Below are 24,061 nucleotides of genomic sequence, written 5' to 3' on the forward strand. Positions count from 1 at the left end.
TTACTTTGGGTCTTCATTTACTATGATAAAACAGATGAAAAGTGAGAGAGGTCACAGTCAACAAAGAGATTATCACCTGTTCATTTATCCATCAGAAAACAGATATGCTAGGAAAATGGTAGGAATATGAAGGCATCTGTGACATTCATTCTCTCCATTTCTCTTTTTCTCAATATTAATTATTACTCAGTGACTCAGTTTTCTCCATACTCCATCCTGAGTACTAATTACATTGCTCTTTACAAATGATCTGAGGGGCAATTGTATGACATAGTATCTCCACTAGGCGGCACCTGTGTGTAACATCTCTACTTCAAGCCCAACATTTATTATTACATTATCTTCCAGTTTCGTTAAATGAGTACTGATAAGATAGCTTTAAAGCAATCTCTTTGATAGCAAGTGCTCCAAACACTACTTCTATGTCATATGGGATGGCCCAATGATTTGTTGGTGAGATAACTAAAAACTTTCAATAAATATTTCTATGTAAGAAATACTTTCTTGTTTCTGTTCAGGTAACAGCTCTTCTTTATAATGAAAGTGTCTGATTGTGTGCTGTTTGCACTTCAAGAAGAGAAAGTGGGAAATTTCAGGAAAACTAATATTAATTAGCTCAAGCCATCCATTAAAACAAAATTATATTTGTTTATATATATAAAATAAATAATGTATATCACTCCATTTTCTCATTTGTGTGTTGTTTTATATACATGTATTATATATATTTACATATAAATATTTAATAAACATTATATTATATATAACAACACACAAATACATGCTCATATTTTATATAAATGTAAAAATATTTATATAATATATTTACATATAATATATATCATATTTATTAAATATTTATATGCTATATATATAAAAAATGACACAAAGGAGAAAATGGGGTAAGGGTGATATATACCTAATAGTACTTATATAAAGTCATTAGCATTCTATATAATACCTTTGTAGATGGAGTTCTAACCTAACTTTCCTTTCTTATTTCTCATCCTTCCCCAGTCATATTCCTCACATCCTAGTAAAAAAAAAAATTATTTCCTATCATGTAGACAAACCATACTCTTTCAGACCTTTATGTCTTTTTACATGTTGTTCCTTCCTGGAAAGCCTTTCTGCTTTTCCTACATCTGTCCAGCTACATACATATTAAGACCCAGCTATATATATTATCTGAGACATCTTGGCTCACCTACTCTGTTAATGTTCCTCCTCTGACATGCTGATATCTTCTAGTGTAACCTTTATTACAATAATTTGTAATTATTTGCCTGTTTGTCTCCTCACTTACCTCTGTAACCCCAACAGCTGGCATACACATTAAAAAGTGACCACAGTGGGGTCCAAAAAATTTAATTGCATTGCTTCAGAGTCACCTTATTGGAAGGTCAGGCTTGAGCCTGCTGTGGAGGATGAGAGTCAATTGCCATCACATGAAAGATGAATTCATATTATCTTGGGATGTCTCTTCACAGGGTCTCAGAGTATAATTATAAACAAGACTACATACTACAGACTTTAAGAATAGTGCATATGTGGGCCAGGCACAGTGGCTCACACCTGTAATCCCATCACTTAGGGAGGCCGAGGCGGGTGGGTCACCTGAGGTCAGGAGTTTGAGACCAGCCTGGCCAACTTGGCCTCTACTAAAAATACAAAAATTAGCTGTGCATGGTGGCACACGCCTGTAATCCCAGCTACTCGGGAGGCTGAGGCAGGAGAATTGCTTGAACCTGGAAGGCGGAGGTTGCAGTGAATCGAGATCATGCCATTGCATTCCAGCCTGGGCAACAGAGAGAGACTCTGTCTCAAAAAAAAAAAAAGAAAAAAAAAAAAGAATAGTGCATAGGTAAAATCCAACTTAAACTAAGCCTAAAGAAGGAAAATATTCATAGAAATAACAATTATAACACAATTTTTAACTAAATAGAGACTATGCCAAAAAGAAATCTGTACTCTAATATTCTTTGCAGTATTATTCACAATAGCCAATATATGGAACCATCTAAGTATTCATTAACAATGAGTAGATTAAATGTGGTGTATATACACAATGGAATATAATTTGGCCTTGAAAAAGAAGGAAATGCTGTCATTTGTGACAACATGGATAAACTTGGAAGACATTATGCTAAGTGAAATAAGCCAAGTACAGAAAGACAAATACAACACGATCTCACATATGTAAAATCTTGAAAAATGATGTGAGATGATGAATATGTTAATTAGCTTGATTTAATCATTCTACATTTTATATATATAAACATCCCGTTGTACATAAATACACGTATTATAATTTGTCAATTAAAAATGTTGATAAAAATAAACTAAATAGAGGCGCTGAATAATAGATGAAGAACAAAAGCACAACTGAGAATTAAAAGACTGATTTTAGGAATTCTTCTAAAATATGCATGACTGAGGCTTATTCTAGAAACAGAGGGATGGGCTGGGCACGGTGGCTCACGCCTGTAATCCTAGCACTTTGGGAGGCCGAGGTGTGTGGATCACCTGAGGTCAGGAGTTCGAGACCGGCCTGGCCAATATGGGAAAACCCCGTCTCTACTAAAAATACAAAAATTAGCCAGGTGTGATGGCAGGCACTTGTAATCCCAGCTACTCATGATGCTGAGGCTGGAGAATTGCTTGAACCAGGAAGGCGGAGGTTGCAGTGAGCTGAGATCACACCACTGCACTCCAGCCTGGGCGACAAGAGTGAAACTCCATCTCAAAAAAAAAAAAAAAGAAAGAGAGGGAGAGAGGGATGGTTCAATATTTGGGAATTTGTTGATATAATTCATTATATTAATAGAATAAATCAATATAATCATATGATTACTCAATAAATAAAATAAGCCTTTTGATAATACTCAAAATCAATTTTTGCTTTAAAAACACTCAATTAAATTAAGCATAGAGGGAAATTCTTCAACTTGGTATTTATCAGAATGTTCATTATAAATAAGAGCAAACATATTTATTGAATAAATAAATGAATAAATGGATGGAATAAAACAGAATACAAAGCCCAGGCATGCTTACAAAGACTGCATTTGTTCCAGAGGCACTTTCCTCTTCTCTTCCTCTCTTACTCTAACAGGAGGAATCAGAAGAGTCACCAGAAAAGAAAATGTCAAGCCTCTAAACTGAAGATTCAAAGTGAAAACAAACTGGTGTCAGGCTAGGAAGAAAGTCAAGAAAGCATCCATACCATATCAGAATAAATAGAAATTAGGGCAGGATCATGCAAGCACAAGGACTACAAAAAGAAGTAACATAGGATTGTGGCAACTGTGCAAACAACACAGGGAGAATAAAAGCAAATAGATAAACTCAATCTAGCAAAAAATAGCTAAAAAACAAAAAAAGTTCCTCGCCATTGCTTTAAGCTATAGAACAACTTAATAGGAACACAGATTCAATATGACAAGAACTCAAAGACAAGCTGATGCAACAGCAGAATGAGATAAAAGGGTAGAGTTTAGGTGTAAGCAGCCAAATTGAGCATCAAAATTTAAAAGTGCAAGCATCATAAAATGGAATTATTGACAGAGAGAAAGGTTTAGATTATCACAGTGAATTCAGGTGAAAAGACAAGAAAATTAATAAAATTAGAAAGAACAAATCTAATCCTACATAAGGATATTTAGTTTCCCTAATGTAGGCAGTCCAAAAATAGAATATAAGATGTATTCAAAGACATGAGAAAATGTTCCTGAAATGAAAAAAAACAATAAAAATCAAAAGATCACACCATATTCAATACATTTTTAAAACAAAATGCTCTATACCAAGACAATTCTACTTAAACTCTTTAACTTTGAAGATGAACTTCAAGGTATCCCAGCTAACAACCAAGTCACCTACAAAATAAGCAATAGGAAGACACTGACTTTTCTGTTTTCTGTTTTCTTTTTTTCCAGTGTTTTAATAACAGAACATAGAACAATGCCTGGCAATCAATAAAATATTTTTTGAACTAATTAAAATGAATGAAGAAAAAAAAACACTGACATCAGACTTCTCCACAACATTCAATACCAGGAAACAATTAAGCAATGTTTATGTTGTTTTAGGTGAAAAAAAAAGTGACCCAATTACAGTATACCATTCAAGGTATGGTTTAGGTATAAAGGCACTGTGTAGGCAGACATTCTCAATATATAAGAACTCAGAAAATATAGCACCCATGTGATCTTCTTTAAAAAACTACAATAAATTCAGCCAAGTAAGAGATGAATCAAAATAAATAATTTGGGAATAGCAAAACACATTGTAAAAGGACAGGAAATGAGCCTTGGATCCATTTAAATATTGAATTAAGATTAATCAACTATGGCAATTGTAATTACAGAAAAGAAGGTGAATAGTGTAAATCTGGATAAAATAAAAATTATAAAATAACTAAAACTGGGAAATAGAAAGATATGAGAAAATATTAAATACTCTCATCTTTTATAGTAGGATATCAATTGTTATTTCCAAAATTAAAATATGTGGTTTTAAAAAATGACTGCACTCTTTTGTGATATATATTGCTATAGAGATATACAGATATGTATAGTTATTTCTTAGAATGTCTTTAGAATAAATTTTGTGAAGGTATGTTTAATTTCGGTAATTCCCTTATTTTCACTTTAGTGTCTTTTTCCTCTGTTGGAGTCAAGTACAATTATATTTTTATTTTCTAAGTAATCAAATGCTTGTAACTATTTATGGTCATCTACTTGCTATGTACCCATCTATCTGTAGTGGTGTAGTATATAAACCTGTTTTGATGTTCACCTAAGAAATTAATGATGATTTAAAAATTCTCATCTTTGCACTTTTATGTGTTGTTTGGATTCTTTTTAATGGTCCTGCATCACTTTTACAGCATTGAATAATCTTCCTTAGAAAAATATGCCAAAGTAACAAGATTTAATTCTGGGTGATGGTAATATGCATATTGTTATTCTATCTTTTGTGTGGTTTTTTGTTTGGTTGGTTTTTGGATTTATTATTTTTTTCTTTTTTTGAGACACGTTCTCGCTCTGTCACCCAGGCTGTAGTGCAGTGGCATGATCACGGCTCACTACAGCTGCAACCTCCCGAGCTCAAGCGGTACTCCCACCTCAACCTCTTGAGTAGCTGGGACTAAAGGTGCGTGCCATTGTGCCAAGCTAATTTTTAAATTTTTTGTAGAGACAGGTCTTCCTATGTTGCCCAGGCTGGTCTCAAACTCCTGGGGCTCAAGAGATCCTCCCACCTAGGCGTCCCAAAGTGCTGGGATTATAGGTATGAGCCACTGTGGCTGGCTGTTATTCTATTGTTTTGTATTTATCTGTGTTTCAAAAATTCCTCATCCTATCTCATTTAAAAGTTTTAAGATTATAATTTCTCATCTGAGTACACATTTAGTAGCATTCCATAAAATTAGATATAAGATTTTGATCCAAAAGTTATTAAGGAGAGTTTTTTAAATATTTTCAAATGGTTGGACTTAATTTTTAAGTTTATTATTTTCCAATTGTATTACATAATAAGAAAAGAATATACCATGTCATATTTCTACCTTTTGGAACTTATAAGGCATTCTTCGTGGCCTATTGTTGATGAATTTTGACCAAAATTTTATGAAAATTGGAAGAGGGTCACTGTAAGGATTAAAGTTCAATATACACATATAATGAGTTATTGATATTAATAGGTTCTTTATATTGTTATTTGTTTCTTACCTCTTCAGTTTATCAAAGACTTTTAAAAAGTTTTACTACCTCACACCATAGACAAAAATTAACTCAAAGTGGATCAAAGACTTAAACAGACATAAATGTAAAAGCTAAAACTATAAAACTCTCAGAAGAAAACACAGGAATATATGACCTTGAATTAGGCAATGGTTTTTTGATATGACATCAAAAGCAAAATCAACAAAAGAAAAAAAAATAAACAAATTGGGCTTCATAAAAATTTAAAACTTTTGTGCTTCATAAAAATTTAAAACTTTTGTGCTTCAGATAACACCATCAAGAAAGTTAAAAAACAACCCACAGAATGGGAGAAAATACTTGCAAATCACATATTTGATAAAGGATTGAATATATAAAGAACAGTTATGATCCAATAATAAACAGACAACCCAATTTTAAAATGAGATCTGAATAAACATTTTTTTCCAAAGCAGATATAGTAATGACCAATAAGTTGGGAGTTTGAGACCAGCCTGGCCAGCATGGAAAAACCCTGTCTCTACTAAAAATACAAAAATTAGCTGGGCGTGGTGGCAAGCACCTGTAATCCCAGCTACTTGGAAAGCTGAGGCAGGAGAATCGTTTGAACCTGGGAGGCAGAGGTTGCAGTGAGGCAGAGGTTGCAGTGAGCCAGTTGCACCATTGCACTCCAACCTGGGCAACAGAGCGAGACTCCACCTCAAAAAAAAAAAAAAAAAAAAAAGAAATAACCAATAAGAACAATAAGAACATGAAAAGGTGCTCAAAATCATTTTTAGCCATCAGGGAAATGCATTTCAAAAGCACAATGTGCTACCACTTCATGCCCACAAAGATGGCTATAATAAAAAACAAAACAGAGAATAAGTGTTGGCAAGGATGTGAAACAATTGCAACCCTTGTAAACCGCTGGTGGGAATGTAAAATGGTGCAACTGCAGTAGAAAACAGTCTGGCATTGTTCTAAACTTCTCTTCTCGCTTCATTTCATTAATTTGATCTTCAAATAAATATGGGACTATGTGAAAAGACCAAATCTACATTTGATTGGTGTACCTGACAGTGACGGGGAGAATGGAAACAAGCTGGAAAACACTCTTCGGGGTATTATCCAGGAAAACTTCCCCAGCCTAGCAAGGCAGGCCAACATTCAAATTCAGGAAATACAGAGAACACCACAAAGATACTCCTCAAGAAGAGCAAAGCCAAGACACATAATTGTCAGATTTACCAAGGCTGAAATGACGGAAAAAAATGCTAAGGGCAGCCAGAGAGAAAAGTCGGGTTACCCACAAAGGGAAGCCCATCATACTAACAGCAGATCTCTCAGCAGAAACCCTACAAGCCAGAAGAGTGTGGGGGCCAATATTCAACATTCTTAAAGAAAAGAATTTTCAAGCCAGAATTTCATATCCAGCCAAACTAAGCTTCATAAGTGCAGGAGAAATAAAATCCTTTACAGACAAGTAAATGCTGAGAGATTTTGTCACCACCAGGCCTGCCTTACAAGAGCTCCTGAAGGAAGCACTAAACATGGAAAGGAACAACTGGTACCAGCCACTGCAAAAACATGCCAAATTGTAAAGACCATCGAGGCTAGGAAGAAACTGCATCAACTAACAGGCAACATAACCAGCTAACATCATAATGACAGGATCAAATTCACACATAACAATATTAACCTTAAATGTAAATGGGCTAAATGCTCCAATTAAAAGACACAGACTGGCAAATTGGATAGAGTCAAGACCCATCAGTGTGCTGTACTCAGGAGACCCATCTCACGTGCAGAGACACACATGGACTCAAAATAAAGGGATGGAGGAAGATCTACCAAGCAAATGGAAAGCAAAAAAAAGCAGGGGTTGCAATCCTACTTTCTGATAAAACAGACTTTAAATCAACAAAGATCAAAAGGGACAAAGAAGGTCATTATATAATGGTAAAGGGATCAATTCAACAAGAAGAGCTAACTATCCTAAATATATATGCACTCAATACAGGAACACCCAGATTCATAAAGCAAGTCCTTAGAGACCTAAAAAGACACTTAGACTCCCACACAATAATAATGGTAGACTTTAACACCCCACTGTCAATATTAGACAGATCAACGGGACAGGTTAACAAGGACATCCAGGACTTGAACTCAGCTCTGCACTAAGCAGACCTAATAGACATCTACAGAACTCTCCACCCCAAATCAACAGAATATACATGCTTTTCAGCACCACATTGCACTTATTCCAAAATTGACCACACAGTTGGAAGTAAAGCACTCCTCAGCAAATGTTAAAGAACAGAAATCACAACAGTCTGTCTCTCAGGCCACAGTGCAATCAAATGAGAACTCAGGATTAAGAAACTCACTCAAAACCACACAACTACGTGGAAACTGAACAACCTGCTCCTGAATGACTACTGGGTACCTAATGAAATGAAGGCAGAAATAAAGATGTTCTTTGAAACCAATGAGAACAAAGACACAACATGCCAGAATCTCTGGGACACACTTAAAGCAGTGTGTAGAGGGAAATTTATAGCACTAAATGCCCACAAGAGAAAGCAGGAAAGATCTAAAATCGACACCCTAACATCACAATTAAAAGAACTAGAGAAGCAAGAGCAAACAAATTCAAAAGCTAGCAGAAGGCAAGAAATAGCTAAGATCAGAGCAGAATTGAAGGAGATAGAGACACAAAAACTCTTCAAAGAAATCAACGAATCCAGGAGCTGGTTTTTTGAAAAGATCAACAAAATTGATAGACCGCTAGCAAGACTAATAAAGAAGAAAAGAGAGAAGAATCAAATAGATGCAATAAAAAATGATAAAGGGGATATCACCACTGATCCCACAGAAATACAGACTACCATCAGAGAATACTATAAACACCTCTATGCAAATAAACTAGGGAATCTAGAAGAAATGGATAAATTCCTGGACACATACACCCTCCCAAGACTAAACCAGGAAGAAGTTGAATCTCTGAATAGACCAATAACAGGCTCTGAAATTGAGGCAACAATTAATAGCTTACCAACCAAAAAAAGTCCAGGACCAGAATTCGGATTCACAGCCGAATTCTACCAGAGGTACAAAGAGGAGCTGGTACCATTCCTTCTGAAACTATTCCAATCAATAGAAAAAGAGGGAATCCTCCCTAACTCATTTTATGAGGCCAGCATCATCCTGATACCAAAGCGTGGCAGAGACACAACAAAAAAAGAGAATTTTAGACCAATATCCCTGATGAACATCGATGCGAAAATCCTGAATAAAATACTGGCAAACCGAATCCAGCAGCACATCAAAAAGCTTATCCACCAAGATCAAGTTGGCTTCATCCCTGGGATGCAAGACTGGTTCAACATACACAAATCAATAAACGTAATCCATCAGCTAAACAGAACCGAAGACAAAAACCACATGATTATGTCAATAGATGCAGAAAAGGCCTTCGACAAAATTCAACAGCCTTCGTGCTAAAAACTCTCAATAAACTAGGTATTGATGGGATGTATCTCAAAATAATAAGAGCTATTTATGACAAACCCACAGCCAATATCATACTGAATGGGCAAAAACTGGAAGCATTCCCTTTGAAAACTGGCATAAGACAGGGATGCCCTCTCTCACCACTCCTATTCAACATAGTGTTGGAAGTTCTGGCCAGGGCAATCAGGCAAGAGAAAAAAATAAAAGGTATTCTGTAGGGACCAGTCCCACAGGGTCGGTGGGTCTCTCCCCATGTGCGGAGACGAGAGAGTGTAGAAATAAAGACACAAGACAAAGAGATAAAAGAAAAGACAGCTGGGCCCGGGGGACCGCTACCACCAAGTCGCGGAGACCAGTAGTGGCCCCAAATGCCAGGCTGCACTGATATTTATTGGATATAAGACAAAGGGGCAGGATAAGGAGAGTGAGCCATCTCCAGTGATAGGTAAGGCCATGTGGGTCATGTGTCCACTGGACAGGGGGCCCTTCCCTGCCTGGCAGCCGAGGCAGAGAGAGAGAGGAGACAAAGAGAGAAACAACTTACACCATTATTAGAGACTTTTAGTACTTTCACTAATTTGCTACTGCTATCTAGAAGGCAGAGCCAGGTGTACAGGATGGAACATGAAAGCAGACTAGGAGCGTGACCACTGAAGCACAGCATCACAGGGAGACAGTTAGGCCTCCAGATAACTGCGGGCAAGCCTGACTAATGTCAGCCCCTTCACAAGAGGTGGAGGAGTAGAGTCTTCTCCAAACTCCCCCTGGGAAAGGGAGACTCCCTTTCCCGATCTGCTAAGTAGCAGGTGTTTTTCCTTGACACTTACGCTACTGCTAGACCACGGTCTGCCTGGCAACGGGCGTCTTCCCAGACGCTGGCGTTACCGCTAGACCAAGGAGCCCTCTGGTGGCCCTGTCTGGGCAAAACAGAAGGCTTGCACTCTTGTCTTCTGGTCACTCCTCACTATGTCCCCTCAGCTCCTATCTCTGCATGGCCTGGTTTTTCCTAGGTTATGATTATAGAGCGAGGATTATTACAATATTGGAATAAAGAATAAGTACTACTAATGATTAATTATATTCATATATAATCATATCTAAGATCTATATATGGTATAACTATTCTTGTTTTATATTTTATTATACTGGAACAGCTCGCGTCCTCGGTCTCTTGCCTTGGCACCTGGGTGGCTTGCCACCCACAGTATTCAATTAGGAAAAGAGGAAGTCAAATAGTCCCTGTTTGCAGATGACATGATTGTATATTTAGAAAACCCCATCGTCTCAGCCCAAAATCTCCTTAAACTGATAAGCAACTTCAGCATAGTCTCAGGATACAAAAATCAATCTGCAAAAATCACAAGCATTCTGATACACCAATAACAGACAAACAGAGAGCCAAATCATGAGTGAACTCCCATTCACAATTGCTACAAAGAGAATAAAATACCTAGGAATCCAACTTACAAGGGATGTGAAGGACCTCTTCAAGGAGAACCACAAACCACTGCTCAATGAAATAAAAGAGGGCACAAACAAATGGAAGAACATTCCATGCTCATGGATAGGAAGAATCAATATCGTGAAAATAGCCATACTGCCCAAGGTAATTTATAGATTCAGTGCCATCCCCATCAAGCTACCAATAACTTTCTTCACAGAATTGGAAAAAACTACTTTAAAGTTCATATGGAATCAAAACAGAGCCCGCATTGCCAAGACAATCCTAAGCCAAAAGAACAAAGCTGGAGGCATCATGCTACCTGACTTCAAACTATACTACAAGGCTACAGTAAGCAAAACAGCATGGTACTGGTACCAAAACAGATATATAGACCAATGGAACAGAACAGAGGCCTCAGAAATAACACCACACATCCACATATCTACAGCCATCTGATCTTTGACAAACCTGAGAAAAACAAGAAATGGGGAAAGGATTCCCTATTTAATAAATGGTGTTGGGAAAACTGGCTAGCCACATGTAGAAAGCTTAAACTGAATCCCTTCCTTACAAAAATTAATTCAAGATGGATTAAAGACTTAAACGTTAGACCTAAAACCATAAAAACCCTAGAAGAAAACCTAGGCATTACCATTCAGGACATAGGCATGGGCAAGGACTTCATGAACAAAACACCAAAAGCAATGGCAACAAAAGCCAAAATAGACAAATGAGATCTAATTAAACTAAAGAGCTTCTGCACAGCCAGAGAAACTACCATCAAAGTGAACAGGTAACCTACATAATGGGAGAAAATTTTTGCAATCTACCCATCTGACAAAGGGCTAACATCCAGAATCTACAAAAATCAAACAACCGCATCAAAAAGTGGGCAAAGGATATGAACAGACACTTTTCAAAAGAAGACATTTATGCAGCCAACAGACATGAAAAAAATGCTCATCATCACTGGTCATCAGAGAAATGCAAATCAAAACCATAATGAGATACCATCTCACACCAGTTAGAATGGTGATCATTAAAACGTCAGGAAACAACAGGTGCTGGAGAGGATGTGGAGAAATAGGAACGCTTTTACACTGTTGGTAGGAGTGTAAACTAGTTCAACCATTGTGGAAGACAGTGTGGCAATTCCTCAAGGATCTAGAACTAGAAATACCATTTGACCCAGTGATCCCATTACTGGGTATATACCCAAAGGATTATAAATCATGCTACTATAAAGACACATGCACACGTATGTTTATTGCGGCACTATTCACAATACCAAGGACTTGGAACCAACCCAAATATCCATCAATGATAGACTGGATTAAGAAAATGTGGCACATATATACCATGGAATACTATGCAGCCATAAAAAAAGATGAGCTCATGTCCTTTGTAGGGACATGGATGAAGCTGGAAACCATCATTCTGAGCAAACTATCACAAGGACAGAAAACCAAACACCGCATGTTCTCACTCATAGGTGGGAATTGAACAATGAGAACACTTGGACATAGGACACATTACACACCGGGGCCTGTCGTGGGGTGGGGGGGATGGAGGAGGGATAGCATTAGGAGAAATACCTAATGTAAATAACAAGTTAATGGGTTCAGCAAACCAACACGGCACATGTATACATATGTAACAAACCTGCACGTTGTGCACATGTACCCTAGAACTTAAAGTATAATAAAAAAAAAAAGAAAAGAAAACAATCTGGCAGTTCCTCAAAAGGTTAAACACAAAGTTATCACATGACCCAGCAATTCCACTCCCAAGAGAACAGAAAACACATATTCATGTAAAAACTTAGGCACAAATGTTCATAGTAGTATTATTTACAGTAGCCAAAAAATGAAAACAACCGAAATGTCCACCAACTGATGAGTGGATAAATAAAAGGTAGTATGTTCATAAGAAGGAATATCATTTGGCAATAAAAAGAAATGAAGTACTGATACATGCTACAACATGGAGTAACCTTGAAGACATTATGACAAGTACAAGAAGCCAAAAACAAAAGACCACATATTGTATATTCCATATATATGAAATGTTCAGAATAGACAAAGCTATGGAGACAGAAAGAGATTTGTGGCTGCCTAGGGCTGGAGGTTTGGAAGGAAATGGGGAGTGACTGCTAATGGGTATGGAGTTTCTTTTGTGGGTGAAAATGTTCTAAAATGGATTGTTTTAATGGTTGTACTCCTCTGCAAATATACTAAAGCCCATTCAATTGTACACTTTAAATGGGTATAAGGTAGGTATAGTAGGTTGGATAATGGCTCTCGAAGATGTAAAGTCCTAATCCCTGGATCTGTAAATGCTTCCTTATATGGGAAAAGAGTCTTTGCAGATGTGATTAAGGATTTTGAGATGGGGAGATTATCCTAAATTATCTAGGTAGACCCTAAAATGCAATCACATATATCCTTTTAAGAGGGAGATTTCTCAGACAGGAGAAGAAAAGGCAATGTGACCACAAAGACAGGGACTGGTGATGCAGCCACAAGTAAAGGAATGCCAACAGCCACCAGAAGTTGGAAGAGCCAAGGAACAAATTCTTCCACAGACCCTCCTGAGAGCAGTGCAGCCCTGCCAACACCTTCATTTTGGCCCAGTGATACTGATCTTGGACTTCTGGCCTCCAGAGCTGTGAGAAAATAAATGTCTGCTGTTTTCAGCAACCAAGTTTGCAGTAATTTGCTACAGCAGCCACAGGAAATAAATGCAGTTTGTAAATTTTATCTGAATAAAGCTGCTACCAAAAAAAGTTTAAAAATCTGCACAATTATTGTAAATTTTTTACCTTTTATTTATATTTTTATATATTCTATTACAATGTGCTATAAACTCATAAAGCTTAAGAGAGTCCTATTAACTTCATTAATTTTAAATTTTAAAATAAAAAAAAATTTTTTTTTTTTGAGATGGAGTCTTGCTCTGTCACCCAGGCTGGAGTGCAGTGGCATGATCTCAGCTTGCTGCAACCTGTCTCCTGGGTTCAAGCGATTCTCCTGCCTCAGCCTCCCAAGTAGCTGGGACTACAGGCACATGTCACTATGCCCAGCTAATTTTTGTATTTTTGGTAGAGACAGGGTTCACCATGTTGGCCAGGCTGGTCTCGAACTCTTGACCTCCAACAGTCTGCCTGCCTCGGCCTCCCAAAGTGCTGGGATTACAGGCGTGAGCCACCTCACCCAGCCTTAAAATATAAAATTTTCACATTTACAAATATAAAAAATAGTCTTGATCTCATTAAATGATTTTTAACCTTGAAATCTGCTTTTTGTTTATTTACTTGTTTATTTAATGTATCTGCTATTCCTTTAACAATTTTCTTATTTTCATCTTTTTTCATCCTTTTATATTAGATGTTTAGCTTATAAAATGCATATAGTACAGCTTTTATTTTTTTAATCAGCAAAACCCATCAATCATTAGATGGGCTATTGACTTAATAGATTAGGGGGATTGGGGAAGAGAGGAAAACATACTGCTTTATCAAATGACGCAGCTTTTCGTTTTTTTGTTTTGAGACAGGGTCTCACTCTGTTGCCCAGAGTGCAGTGGTGCAATCATGGTTCACTGCAGCCTGACTTCCCAGGCTCAAGCAATCCTCCTAGGTCTCAGCCTCCTGAGTAGCTGGGATTACAGGCGTGAGCCACCATGCCTGGCTATGTTTTTAATTTTTTGTACAGACAGGGTCCCACTATGTTGCCCGGGCTGGTCTTGAACTCCTAGGCTCAAGCGATCCTCCAGCCTTGGCCTTCCAAAATGGTGGGATAACAGGTGTGGGTCACCACTCTGGGCTAAATGATGCACCTTGATTTCAGAGATGCAAAAGGAAAACCACTCATCTTGGAATTATGGAAATATGATTGTTTGGACTTCCTGTTTAGAAGTCTCCAACCACACAGAAGAATCGGAAAAGTTACATTTTAAACTGACATGGTCAGAGAAGACCTCTGTCTCTATAAATTGGGAAGAACGAGGGGTTCATTTTTACAATATTCTCTTAATAATAGTTTGTGTAATTTTTAAAAATTTACTCCAGTGATGTTACTTGGGCAGTTTATGAGTAAAATAAGACTCTGGAATAAATTTATTCCCAACTGAACAAGAATAAGAAGTCATACTCGATTTATCTTTTCATTTCAGTCTGGCAGATTAAATTGTATTTCCCAATAAATATGAAAAGATAATGGAGGGATGACAGCTTCATCAACAGCAGACAAAGTAACAAGAAGCCACATGGAACTAGGGTTTTCTTACCGCTTCTAATTTATCCACTGCTTGTCTACCCATTTCTTCCCCTAATAAATCTTGGGATGACTGAAAAAATTTTACCTAATATTGTGTATGCTATTTGCAGCCGAGTTTGCTAAAAGCAAAAACAACAACAAAAAAGACTATTTTCCATTCTTCTGGTTTTGATTTATCTTCTATCAACAGGACAATAGGTAGTGTATTAAAATATATACATTCTTGGAAAAATTCATGCTATACTCTTCTTTCTGTAAAAATCAAAATTTACATGGACACTAAAAAATCTCTCATTCAGCTGGGCGTAGTGGCTCACACCTATAATCCCAGCACTTCGGGAGGCAGAGGTGGAAGGATCACTTGAATCCAGGAATTTGAGACCAGCCCGGGCAACATAGGGAGATTAATGTCCACAAAAATAAACAAAATTAGCCAGGCAAAGTGGCATGTGCCAGGCAAAGTGGCATCCCCCCTACTTGGGAGGCTGATGTGGGAGAATAACCTGAGCCCAGGAGGTTGAGGCTGCAGTGAGCCGAAATTGTGCCAATGCACTCCAGCCTGGGTGACAGAGTGAGACTCTGTCTCAAAAAAATAAGATAAAATCTCAGTAATTCAAATTTTGTAAAATGTTCTACTTTTATTTTCCATTGGAAAGGAAGAAAATAGTAATGTGGAAAAACTTTTATTTGGAAAGTTTAATAAACATAGTGATATGCTTTGCTGGCCATTTTAGGGGGAAAAAATTAAGTTAGATTCTCACCTTCTATTACTTATCAAAACAATTTTCAAGTTAATTTTAAAAAGTAAAAAGAGCTAGAAAAAACTAGGTGAATATTTAACTGATTTGGGAAGAAGAGAACCTTCTAAGCATGGGAGCAATAAAAAAGATCTCCAAAAAAAATCTATAAATTTGTTTGCATAAAATTTTAAAATTTTTTTGTAAATTAGAAACCACCAAAATTTTAAAACAATTGAGAAACGTTGAAAAATATGTTAACAGAAAAACCAAACGCTATGAAATATTTTAAAGAAGTTTATTCTGAGATAATATAAGTGACCACAGCCTGAGGAAAACACAAACCCAAGAAGCCTTGAGTAAGTGGTCCTAAGGCAGTCGGATTACAGTTTGGTTTTATACATTTTAGGGAGGCAGAATTTACATGCAAAGACATAAGTCAATACACGGAAGGTATACATTGGTTAGGCCCCAAAAGATGGGATATCGTGAAGCAGGGGTTTGCAGGTTATAGGTGGATTCAGAGATTATTTAATTTGCAATTGTTTAAAGGAGTAAGGCTCTGTCTAAAACTTGGAGTCAGCAGAAAGGAATGTTTTAAGTTAAGATAAGGCTGTTATGTGGCAAGACTGATGGCTTACAGGCTTGACTTAACCCTTACCTGACATGGCCTTAGGTCTTGTTTGTAACTTAGTATCTTATTGCCAAAAAGAGTCTGTTTTGTCAGTTTTAGGATCTGTATTTTAACATTAACAATCGTCACTTACTGTGCCTAAACTCCAAAGGGGAGGAGATATAATGAGGCATGCCTGACCTCCCTTCTTGTCATGGCAGGGAATTCAGTTTTTAAGGTTTTTCTGGGGTTCCCTTGGCTAAGAGGGGGTCTGTTCAGTCAGCAGAAGGCTTAGGATTATATTTTTAGTTTACAAACATATGCAATTTGTGATCATAAATAATGTCTTTAATATATAATGAACATTTACAATTCCATAAGAAAAAATAAAAATCAGGTAAGATGGCCAAAGGATCTGAATGCATAATTTACGTAAGAAGAAATTTTTAAATTACATAGAATAATCTTTAATCTCACCAGAAATCTCAAAGATAAGAGTTAAAAAACAAAATGCCATCAAATTACTTTTATTTGTTTGAGACAAGGTCTTGCTCTGTCATCCAGGCTGGAGTGCAGTGGCTTGATTATAGCTCACTGCAGCCTTGAACTCCTGGGCTCATGCAATCCTGACTTGGCCTCACCAAGAGATTTCTTATACTCAATAATACCTACTGTTGGTGATAATACGGTGCCTTGAGAGCCATCATGCATTGCTGAGGAGAATAAATCAGTATAACCAAGAACACAATTTGACAAATAGATACTAAAACCTCAAATATTTATTCTTTGACATATTTGTTCCATTTCTGGGACTCTAACACTGAAACTGTGTCTTAGCTCAGGCTGCAATAACAAAATACCATAGACTGGGTGACTTAAACAACAGAGATTTATTTTCTTACAGCTCTAGAGGCTGGAAAGTCCAAATCAAGGTGCCCACAGAGGCCAGGCACAGTGGCTCACACCTGTAATCCCACAACTTTGGGAGGCCGAGGTAGGCAGATCATGAGGTCAGGAGTTCGAGACCAGCCTGGCCAACGTGGTGAAACCTTGTCTCTACTAAAAATACAAAAAAAAAAAAAAAATTAGCCAGGAGTGGTGGCACTCTCTTGTAATCCCAGCTACTCAGGAGGCTGAGGCAGGAGAATCGCTTGAACCTGGGAGGTGGAGGTTGCAGTGAGCCAAGATTGCACCACTGCACTCCAGACTGGGCGACAGAGCAAGACTCCATCTCAAAAAAAAAAAAAAGTGCCCACAGAGTTAGTATCTGGTGAGGGTTATTGAATAAAAATTATAGAAGGCAGTTGTCTTGGACTAAGCTCCTGAACCAGGCCCAACAGACCAGACTAAAAATCAAAATGGAGTAACTCAGACTGAGGTTCCACAACACTAAACTAAAACTAAATTGTTATCTAACCTTTAGAGAGATCAGAAAATTTCGCCTCCACTGAGCATAACAAGGCACCTTGCCCCTGCCTCCAAAATGTCAATGGAGATTGAATGGGGAACTTGGATCTTTATGCCCACCTGGCAGTAGAGAGGTGGCACTCCCCTTCTTCCACCAGCATGGTATCAGAGGAAGCTTTTTAAAAGAAGATGCAAATAAGATCCCAAGTCTCATAGTGATAGATGCAGGAGAAGCTAAGGAAACCTTGCACAGGGTCTTGCCTGGGCATGCCTGCAAATGATTGGGGGACCACATGTGCATTGGGAGAATGGGGCAGAGCCACCAATAATTCACGCCTTATGCGAGGGGAGAAGCCAGGCCTCTTCGGCTCCCATGTGGTGACCTGGTATTCAGTCTGTGAAGTGAGAACCTGTTGGATGGACCCTCTTTTTCTTTGTGGAGAGCTTTCTTTTTGCCTAATAAATCCATCTTCACCCTTCAATATGTCTGCGTGCCTCATTTCCCTAGTTGTGAGACAAGAACTTGGATTTTAGCTGAACTAAGGAGCAAAAAATCCTGCATCAATAGCATTATAACCAAAATGTCCAAGACAAAACAGAAGATCACATATTGTATGAGGAACTAGGAAAATCTCAACTTGAATGAGAAAATTTAATCAGCAGATGCCAACACTGAGATGACGCAGCTGTTGGAATTATCTGAGAAGGATTTTAAAGCAGCCACTATAAAAATAATTCAACAAGCAATTATGAACATGCTTAAAATAAATTAAAAACTTAAAAGTCTCAGCAAAGAAATAAAAGACATTAAGAAAAACGAAAATTTTGAAAAATACAACTCAGGAGGCTGAGGTGGGAGGATCACATCTCTTTTTTTTTTTTTTTTTCTTTTTCTCCCCTCCCCAAAACCACATTTCTTAAAAAAACAACAACAAGGCTGGGCACAGTGGCTCACGCCTATAATCCCAGCACTTCGGGAGGCTGAAATGAGAGGATCTCTTGAGCTCAGGAGTTTCAGACTAGCCTGGGCAACATAGGGAGACCCTGTTTCTACAAAAATAAAATTTAGCCTTATATGGTGGTGCATGACTGTGGTCCCAGCTACTTGGGAGGCTAAAGTTCCCAGGATGGCTTGGGCCTGGGAGGTTGAAGCTGCAGTGAGCCGTGATCATGCCACTGCACTCCAGCCTGGGTAACAGAGCAAGACCCTGTCTGAAAAAGAACAACAACAACAAAAACTACTGAAATAAAAAGCTCAAGGTATGGGCTTAGCATCAGTGTGGAAAAGACAGAGGAAGGAATCAATGGACTTGAAGACAGAACAGTAGAATTTACCCGAACAACAGAGGAAATATCAGACCCCCCCCAAAAAAAAGAGGAAAAAAGAAATAACAGAATCTCAGAGTCTCAGCAACATGTGGGATTATAATAAAAGATCTAACATTCATGTCTTCAGAGTTCAGAACACTAAATACAAACCAACAAGAGAAAAACAATACTTTACCTACTGAGGAAAATTAATTGGAATGAAGTGGATTTTTCATCACCAACCATGGAGATCAGAAGGAAATGAGAGAACATTTTCAAGGGCTAAAATAGAAGAACTTTCAATCAAGAATTCTATATCCAGTGAAATTATCATTCAGGAATAAAGGGAAAATAAAGACATTCTCAGACAATGTAAAACTAATAGAAGTTGTCTCATCTGTAGATCTGCTGTAAAAGAATGGCTATAGAAGAAATTCTCTAAATAGAGTGCATAAAAGAAGGAATCTTGAAACATCGGGAAGGAAGAACAATGAAAAAAGCAAAAAACACAGGTAAATACAACAGACTTTTCTTCTCATCTTGAGTTTTCTAAATGATGTTTAACAGTGGAAGCAAAGCGTAACAGTGCCTGATGTGATGGATGTATGGGAAATATTTCAGACAATGATGTTTTAAGTGGCAAAGTGGAAAATGACTTAAAGGAAGGTAAGATTTCTACATTTCCCCTGAACTGGCAAAATGTCATTACCAGTAGACCCAGTAGACCTTTGTGGTACTGAAATAGTTTTGTATCTTAATTTTGGTGGCGGTAACAGAAATCTACACATGCTAAAATAACATAATACTATACACACACATTATATCAATGTTAATTTCCTGGTTTTGATATTATACTAAAGTCATGCAAAATATAACCTTTGGGGAAACTGGATGAAGGGCATATGGGACCTCTCTGTACTATCTTTGCAACTTCTTGTAAATATATAATTATTTCAAAATAAAAAAATTTTAAAACATGTTTTAAAGAATATTTATTGACATAGAGAAATGATCAAGAGACGATATTAAGTGAAAAAAGTAGGATATTAGGCATAACCAAAGATCTATATGGAAAAACCACAAAATTAAAACTAAAAACTTGCATGTCTCACTATGAATATAATAGACACTATAAAGCACAAGGGTCAAGACTGTGATGAGCTTTGAAGTCAGGCTGACCTGGGTCTAGTCTAGCTCTGTCACTTATGTGCTGTGTGATCTCAAGGCAAGTGTTCAACCTTTTTAGGTCTCATTTGCAAAATGAACATAATAATAACTGAGTTGTGTGACGATTACACAAGAAAGTGCATGTAATAACCTCAGTACACAATATGGCACATAAAAAGGAGTCAAAAGTGTTAGCTATTATTATTATACAAAAAAAATATAGTGTTAACTGTGGCTTTTATTGGTGGTAAATTGTGGATTTAAAATTGTTTACTTCTTTACATTTTTATGCCTTTAAATTTCTATAATGAACTTATATTATCTTTTATGGAGACATAATTCACATATCATAAAATTAATATATTTTATAATGGTTTTTAGACATGAGGGTCTCACTATGTTGCCCAGGTTGGTCCCAAACTCCTGGTCTTAAGCAATCCTCTTGCCTCAGCCTCCCTAGTCATTGGCATAAGCCACCACATCAGGCCTACTTTTATAATGAAAAAAATAGGAAAATGTTCTAACTTGCATACTTTTAGGGAAACTAATATAAGACAAATAGGCAAGTACCACTGAACATCAGTCCCTTGCAAAGAAATGTAAGTTATGTTTATTACTGTATTAAAGAGATAAAGCTTTGACTTTTCATGAACAATTTTAATACTATCATTTGTTCCTCTGTGTATTTTTCTTCCAGTAGCTTGTCTCATTTGTATCTGTGGAATTTTAATTTATGGAGGTGACTGAGTGATGACATGGAGAGGCTAATGCCACTGAAAGAAAATTTTTATTACTTAAGACTTCCGAGTGAAGAAAGCATGCCACACCATGCAGGGCCACAGGGGAAGCACCAGGTTTGGGTCAGGAGGCAGAACAGAAGGGAGCAAAGGGACAGCCTAAGCCAGAATCCTTACTGGAGTTTCCAGAAATGCAAGCCACGGCAGGTTAAACAGTTGAGGATTGGCTGGTTTGAATAATTCTGGCAGACTCTGAGGCACAAGGGCTATCTCTGGTTGTCTGGTACCTGGTTCTGGGTTGATTTAGAGCAGGAGAAATATTAGCTCAGTGTGTGAGAATTAGTAAGGAGATGGTTCATAGTATGGATTCTGGATCACAGGGGAGATATAAACAACTGTGGCCATTAGTTTGGCCTTGTGAGTAATGGATGACAAATAGACAAACACAGAATCTAAGAAAACACAGTTAGAACATAACTGAGGTAGAATTTGCCAAATTCTTATCTATACAATAATTTTTAAAAGAATTCCAGAAATCCCTCATACAGAACTTTGAAACTGTATATAGTGCATAATCTTCACCTTCAATCGTGCAAAGGTGTATGAAAAGAGAAACAGAAAGTTACCTTGACTCTGGAACTCATCAGAGAAAAACAAGGGGAAATGGAGAAACATGAAAAAATATATAAGTAGGCTGTGGAAGACTTAGGACTCTGGTACCATTAAATTGCTTATTTCACTTATTCCAGTACAATAGAACCATACTTTTTCATATGCAATATTATGTAGACTTTGAAACCAAACTGACTGAATACAAATTTCCCCAGTTTTACTAATTGTGAAACAGTGTGTAAGTTATTTAACCTTTCTGCATCTTGGTGTCTTCATCTGTAAAAGCGGAGGAAAGGGTTGCTGAGAGGGTTAACCAAGTTCATGTATGACACCTGGCCCATAGGAAAGTTTTTGTAAGTTTTAGATCTCATTATTGTTTGAATAACCAGATTTCACTGAATATAAGATGCTGGTTTTTCTTGATCTTACCAGAAGGTGTCAGTGGAAGATTTTTATACTCTCACATCATGCGTGATACTGATTGAAAGAAATTGTAAAATTTCAGAGGAGTTGAAATATTTTAAAGTACATATTTTAGAATGTATAAAATAAGTTTTGTGCTTTCATTTAATACTAATTTAATGATGTGTGACAGCCACCAACAGACAATTGAAACTGACAATTGAAACAATTGACAAAATAATTCAATTCAAACATTAAATAATGTAACTCTTACTTCTGTAAATTCCATTTTGTTCAATCTTGGTTCTGTTGAGTCAGTAATATCCAGTTGTTTGCAGTGTGATCCTATTTATGGAATGAAGATTATTTGCTAGTTAGTTAGGTTGTAATATATATTTGATATTTATACTATAGTGCTTTAAAAGAACATAAAATTATTTATTAGCTAATGTCTATCCATAATTACAATAAAGTGAATTACATATAGTTGGGTAACATACCAAATACTACAAAATTATTACTTTTCCTGGCTGAGCAAGCAAACCAAATACTAAAAAAAAAGAGCCTATATTTTTAATATCTGGATTGGGATAAAGCAGAAATAAATATGCACATCAATAGTATAAAAGGCTACAAAAACATCTGTGTTGGTTTATGCTAGCAGGTCCTTAAACAAAACACTTCTGCAAGCTTTCTTTTTAAAAACTTTATTTTGTCTTTAATGTTTCTTAAATTAAATAATGCATAAAAATGTTCTTTTAGTTAACAAATTCAAATAATACAAAAATATAAGCAACAAAACATGAATATCTTCCTTTGTCTCTACCTCCCATCAGCACTCTCACTCCTTTCTGCCCCAGATGTAACCACTGTCAACAGTTTATCATCCTTCCAGCAACCTTTCTATGCATTTCTGTATGTATACAAATGTATATATATATATACACATGTACCTTTTGTTTTTCTATTTATAAATATGATCATTTTGATGTGCAACTTGCTTTTTCATTTACCACTCGTAGCTTTTTTTCAAATAGGACCTGGGGCTCAGGGAAAGTTCGTAATGTGTATATAGATTGGGAGTCATCAGCTGCAGTCATGGACTTGAATAAGAAAACCCACAGAATGTGTATAGTGTGTATAGTGACAAGAAAGCCTAAAAGGAAACTCTGGAAAACAAAATTTAAGGTGCAAGCAAAAGAAGAGTCAAGAAATAAAAACACTAAAAGGTGAACAAAAATAGAAGAAAAAAATCAAGAGAACGATATCACAAAAACCAAGAAAAAAGAGTTTCATAAATTAGAGTGATCAGTAATGATGAATGTGACCGTTAGTTCAAATACAGATTTTTAAACCTTCATTTGATATGACAATTTATGTAATCCTTATTGACCTTACAAGAGAAAAATACATAAATTGTATGAAAGCTCATGATGAAAGAACTATACACTGGCTTCCTCTCCTACTTCTAATAGTAACTCTTCCTGCCTATCATGGGTTGGCACAAGGGCATAGAAAAGATTTTTCAATCACTCTTGAATTTGGTAAGTGCTAATTATGAGATATCTGTTATTGTGGCCATAGGAAGACTATATAAATTTTCATATAAACTTATGCATTAGATGCAGACATTTCCATCCCAGACCTTCCCCCAAGCTCCAGATGATTATGCAAACCAGACGTTTCTAGCAGTAACAGTTGCTATTAAGTATACCTGTCTGTCTGTCTCTGACTGGAGTTTGAGCAACTTAAGGGTAGGAAACATGTCTTGTCAGTCCTCTTTGCATTCTCTAACTCATTACAGTATCTGGAACTAAGTGAGGGCTCAATGAATATTGACCGAATGAATAGTACAGAAATAAATATTGTAGTGTAGGAGGTGAGAGGAGAAACAATCACTGTCAGTTGGAATGTTCTGGAATTTCTGTAATTTTATCAGGATCCCAAATTGAGTTCTCTTAACTCACTCCTTCTGTACCCTCATTCAAAAATAAATGAAGCTATTTCAATGATTTTTTGAAACAAGAGTAAAAGATGAGCTGACTGAAGAATTACGGTTTTTGGAAAATGTGAGAACAGGTAGAACGACAAAAGGTTATCAGTAAGGCCCAAATCATGCTTGGAGATCAGTGATCA

The 24,061-nt window shown here is 36.8% G+C and overlaps 1 protein-coding gene across 15 annotated transcripts in view; it reads right to left on the reverse strand.

Moving 5' to 3' along the window:
- EFCAB5 (EF-hand calcium binding domain 5) overlaps positions 1–24,061 on the reverse strand; it is a 183,718-nt gene that overhangs the window by 91,588 nt on the left and 68,069 nt on the right. For all 15 annotated transcript variants that reach the window (XM_016932088.4, XM_054670095.2, XM_016932086.4 and 12 more), the window contains one exon: positions 22,200–22,270. In XM_016932088.4, the coding sequence (XP_016787577.2) occupies positions 22,200–22,270 (71 nt within the window). The remainder of the gene's footprint in view (positions 1–22,199; positions 22,271–24,061) is intronic.

Source organism: Pan troglodytes, chromosome 19 (genome assembly GCF_028858775.2).
Source record: "Pan troglodytes isolate AG18354 chromosome 19, NHGRI_mPanTro3-v2.0_pri, whole genome shotgun sequence".
Classification (NCBI taxonomy): domain Eukaryota; kingdom Metazoa; phylum Chordata; class Mammalia; order Primates; family Hominidae; genus Pan; species Pan troglodytes.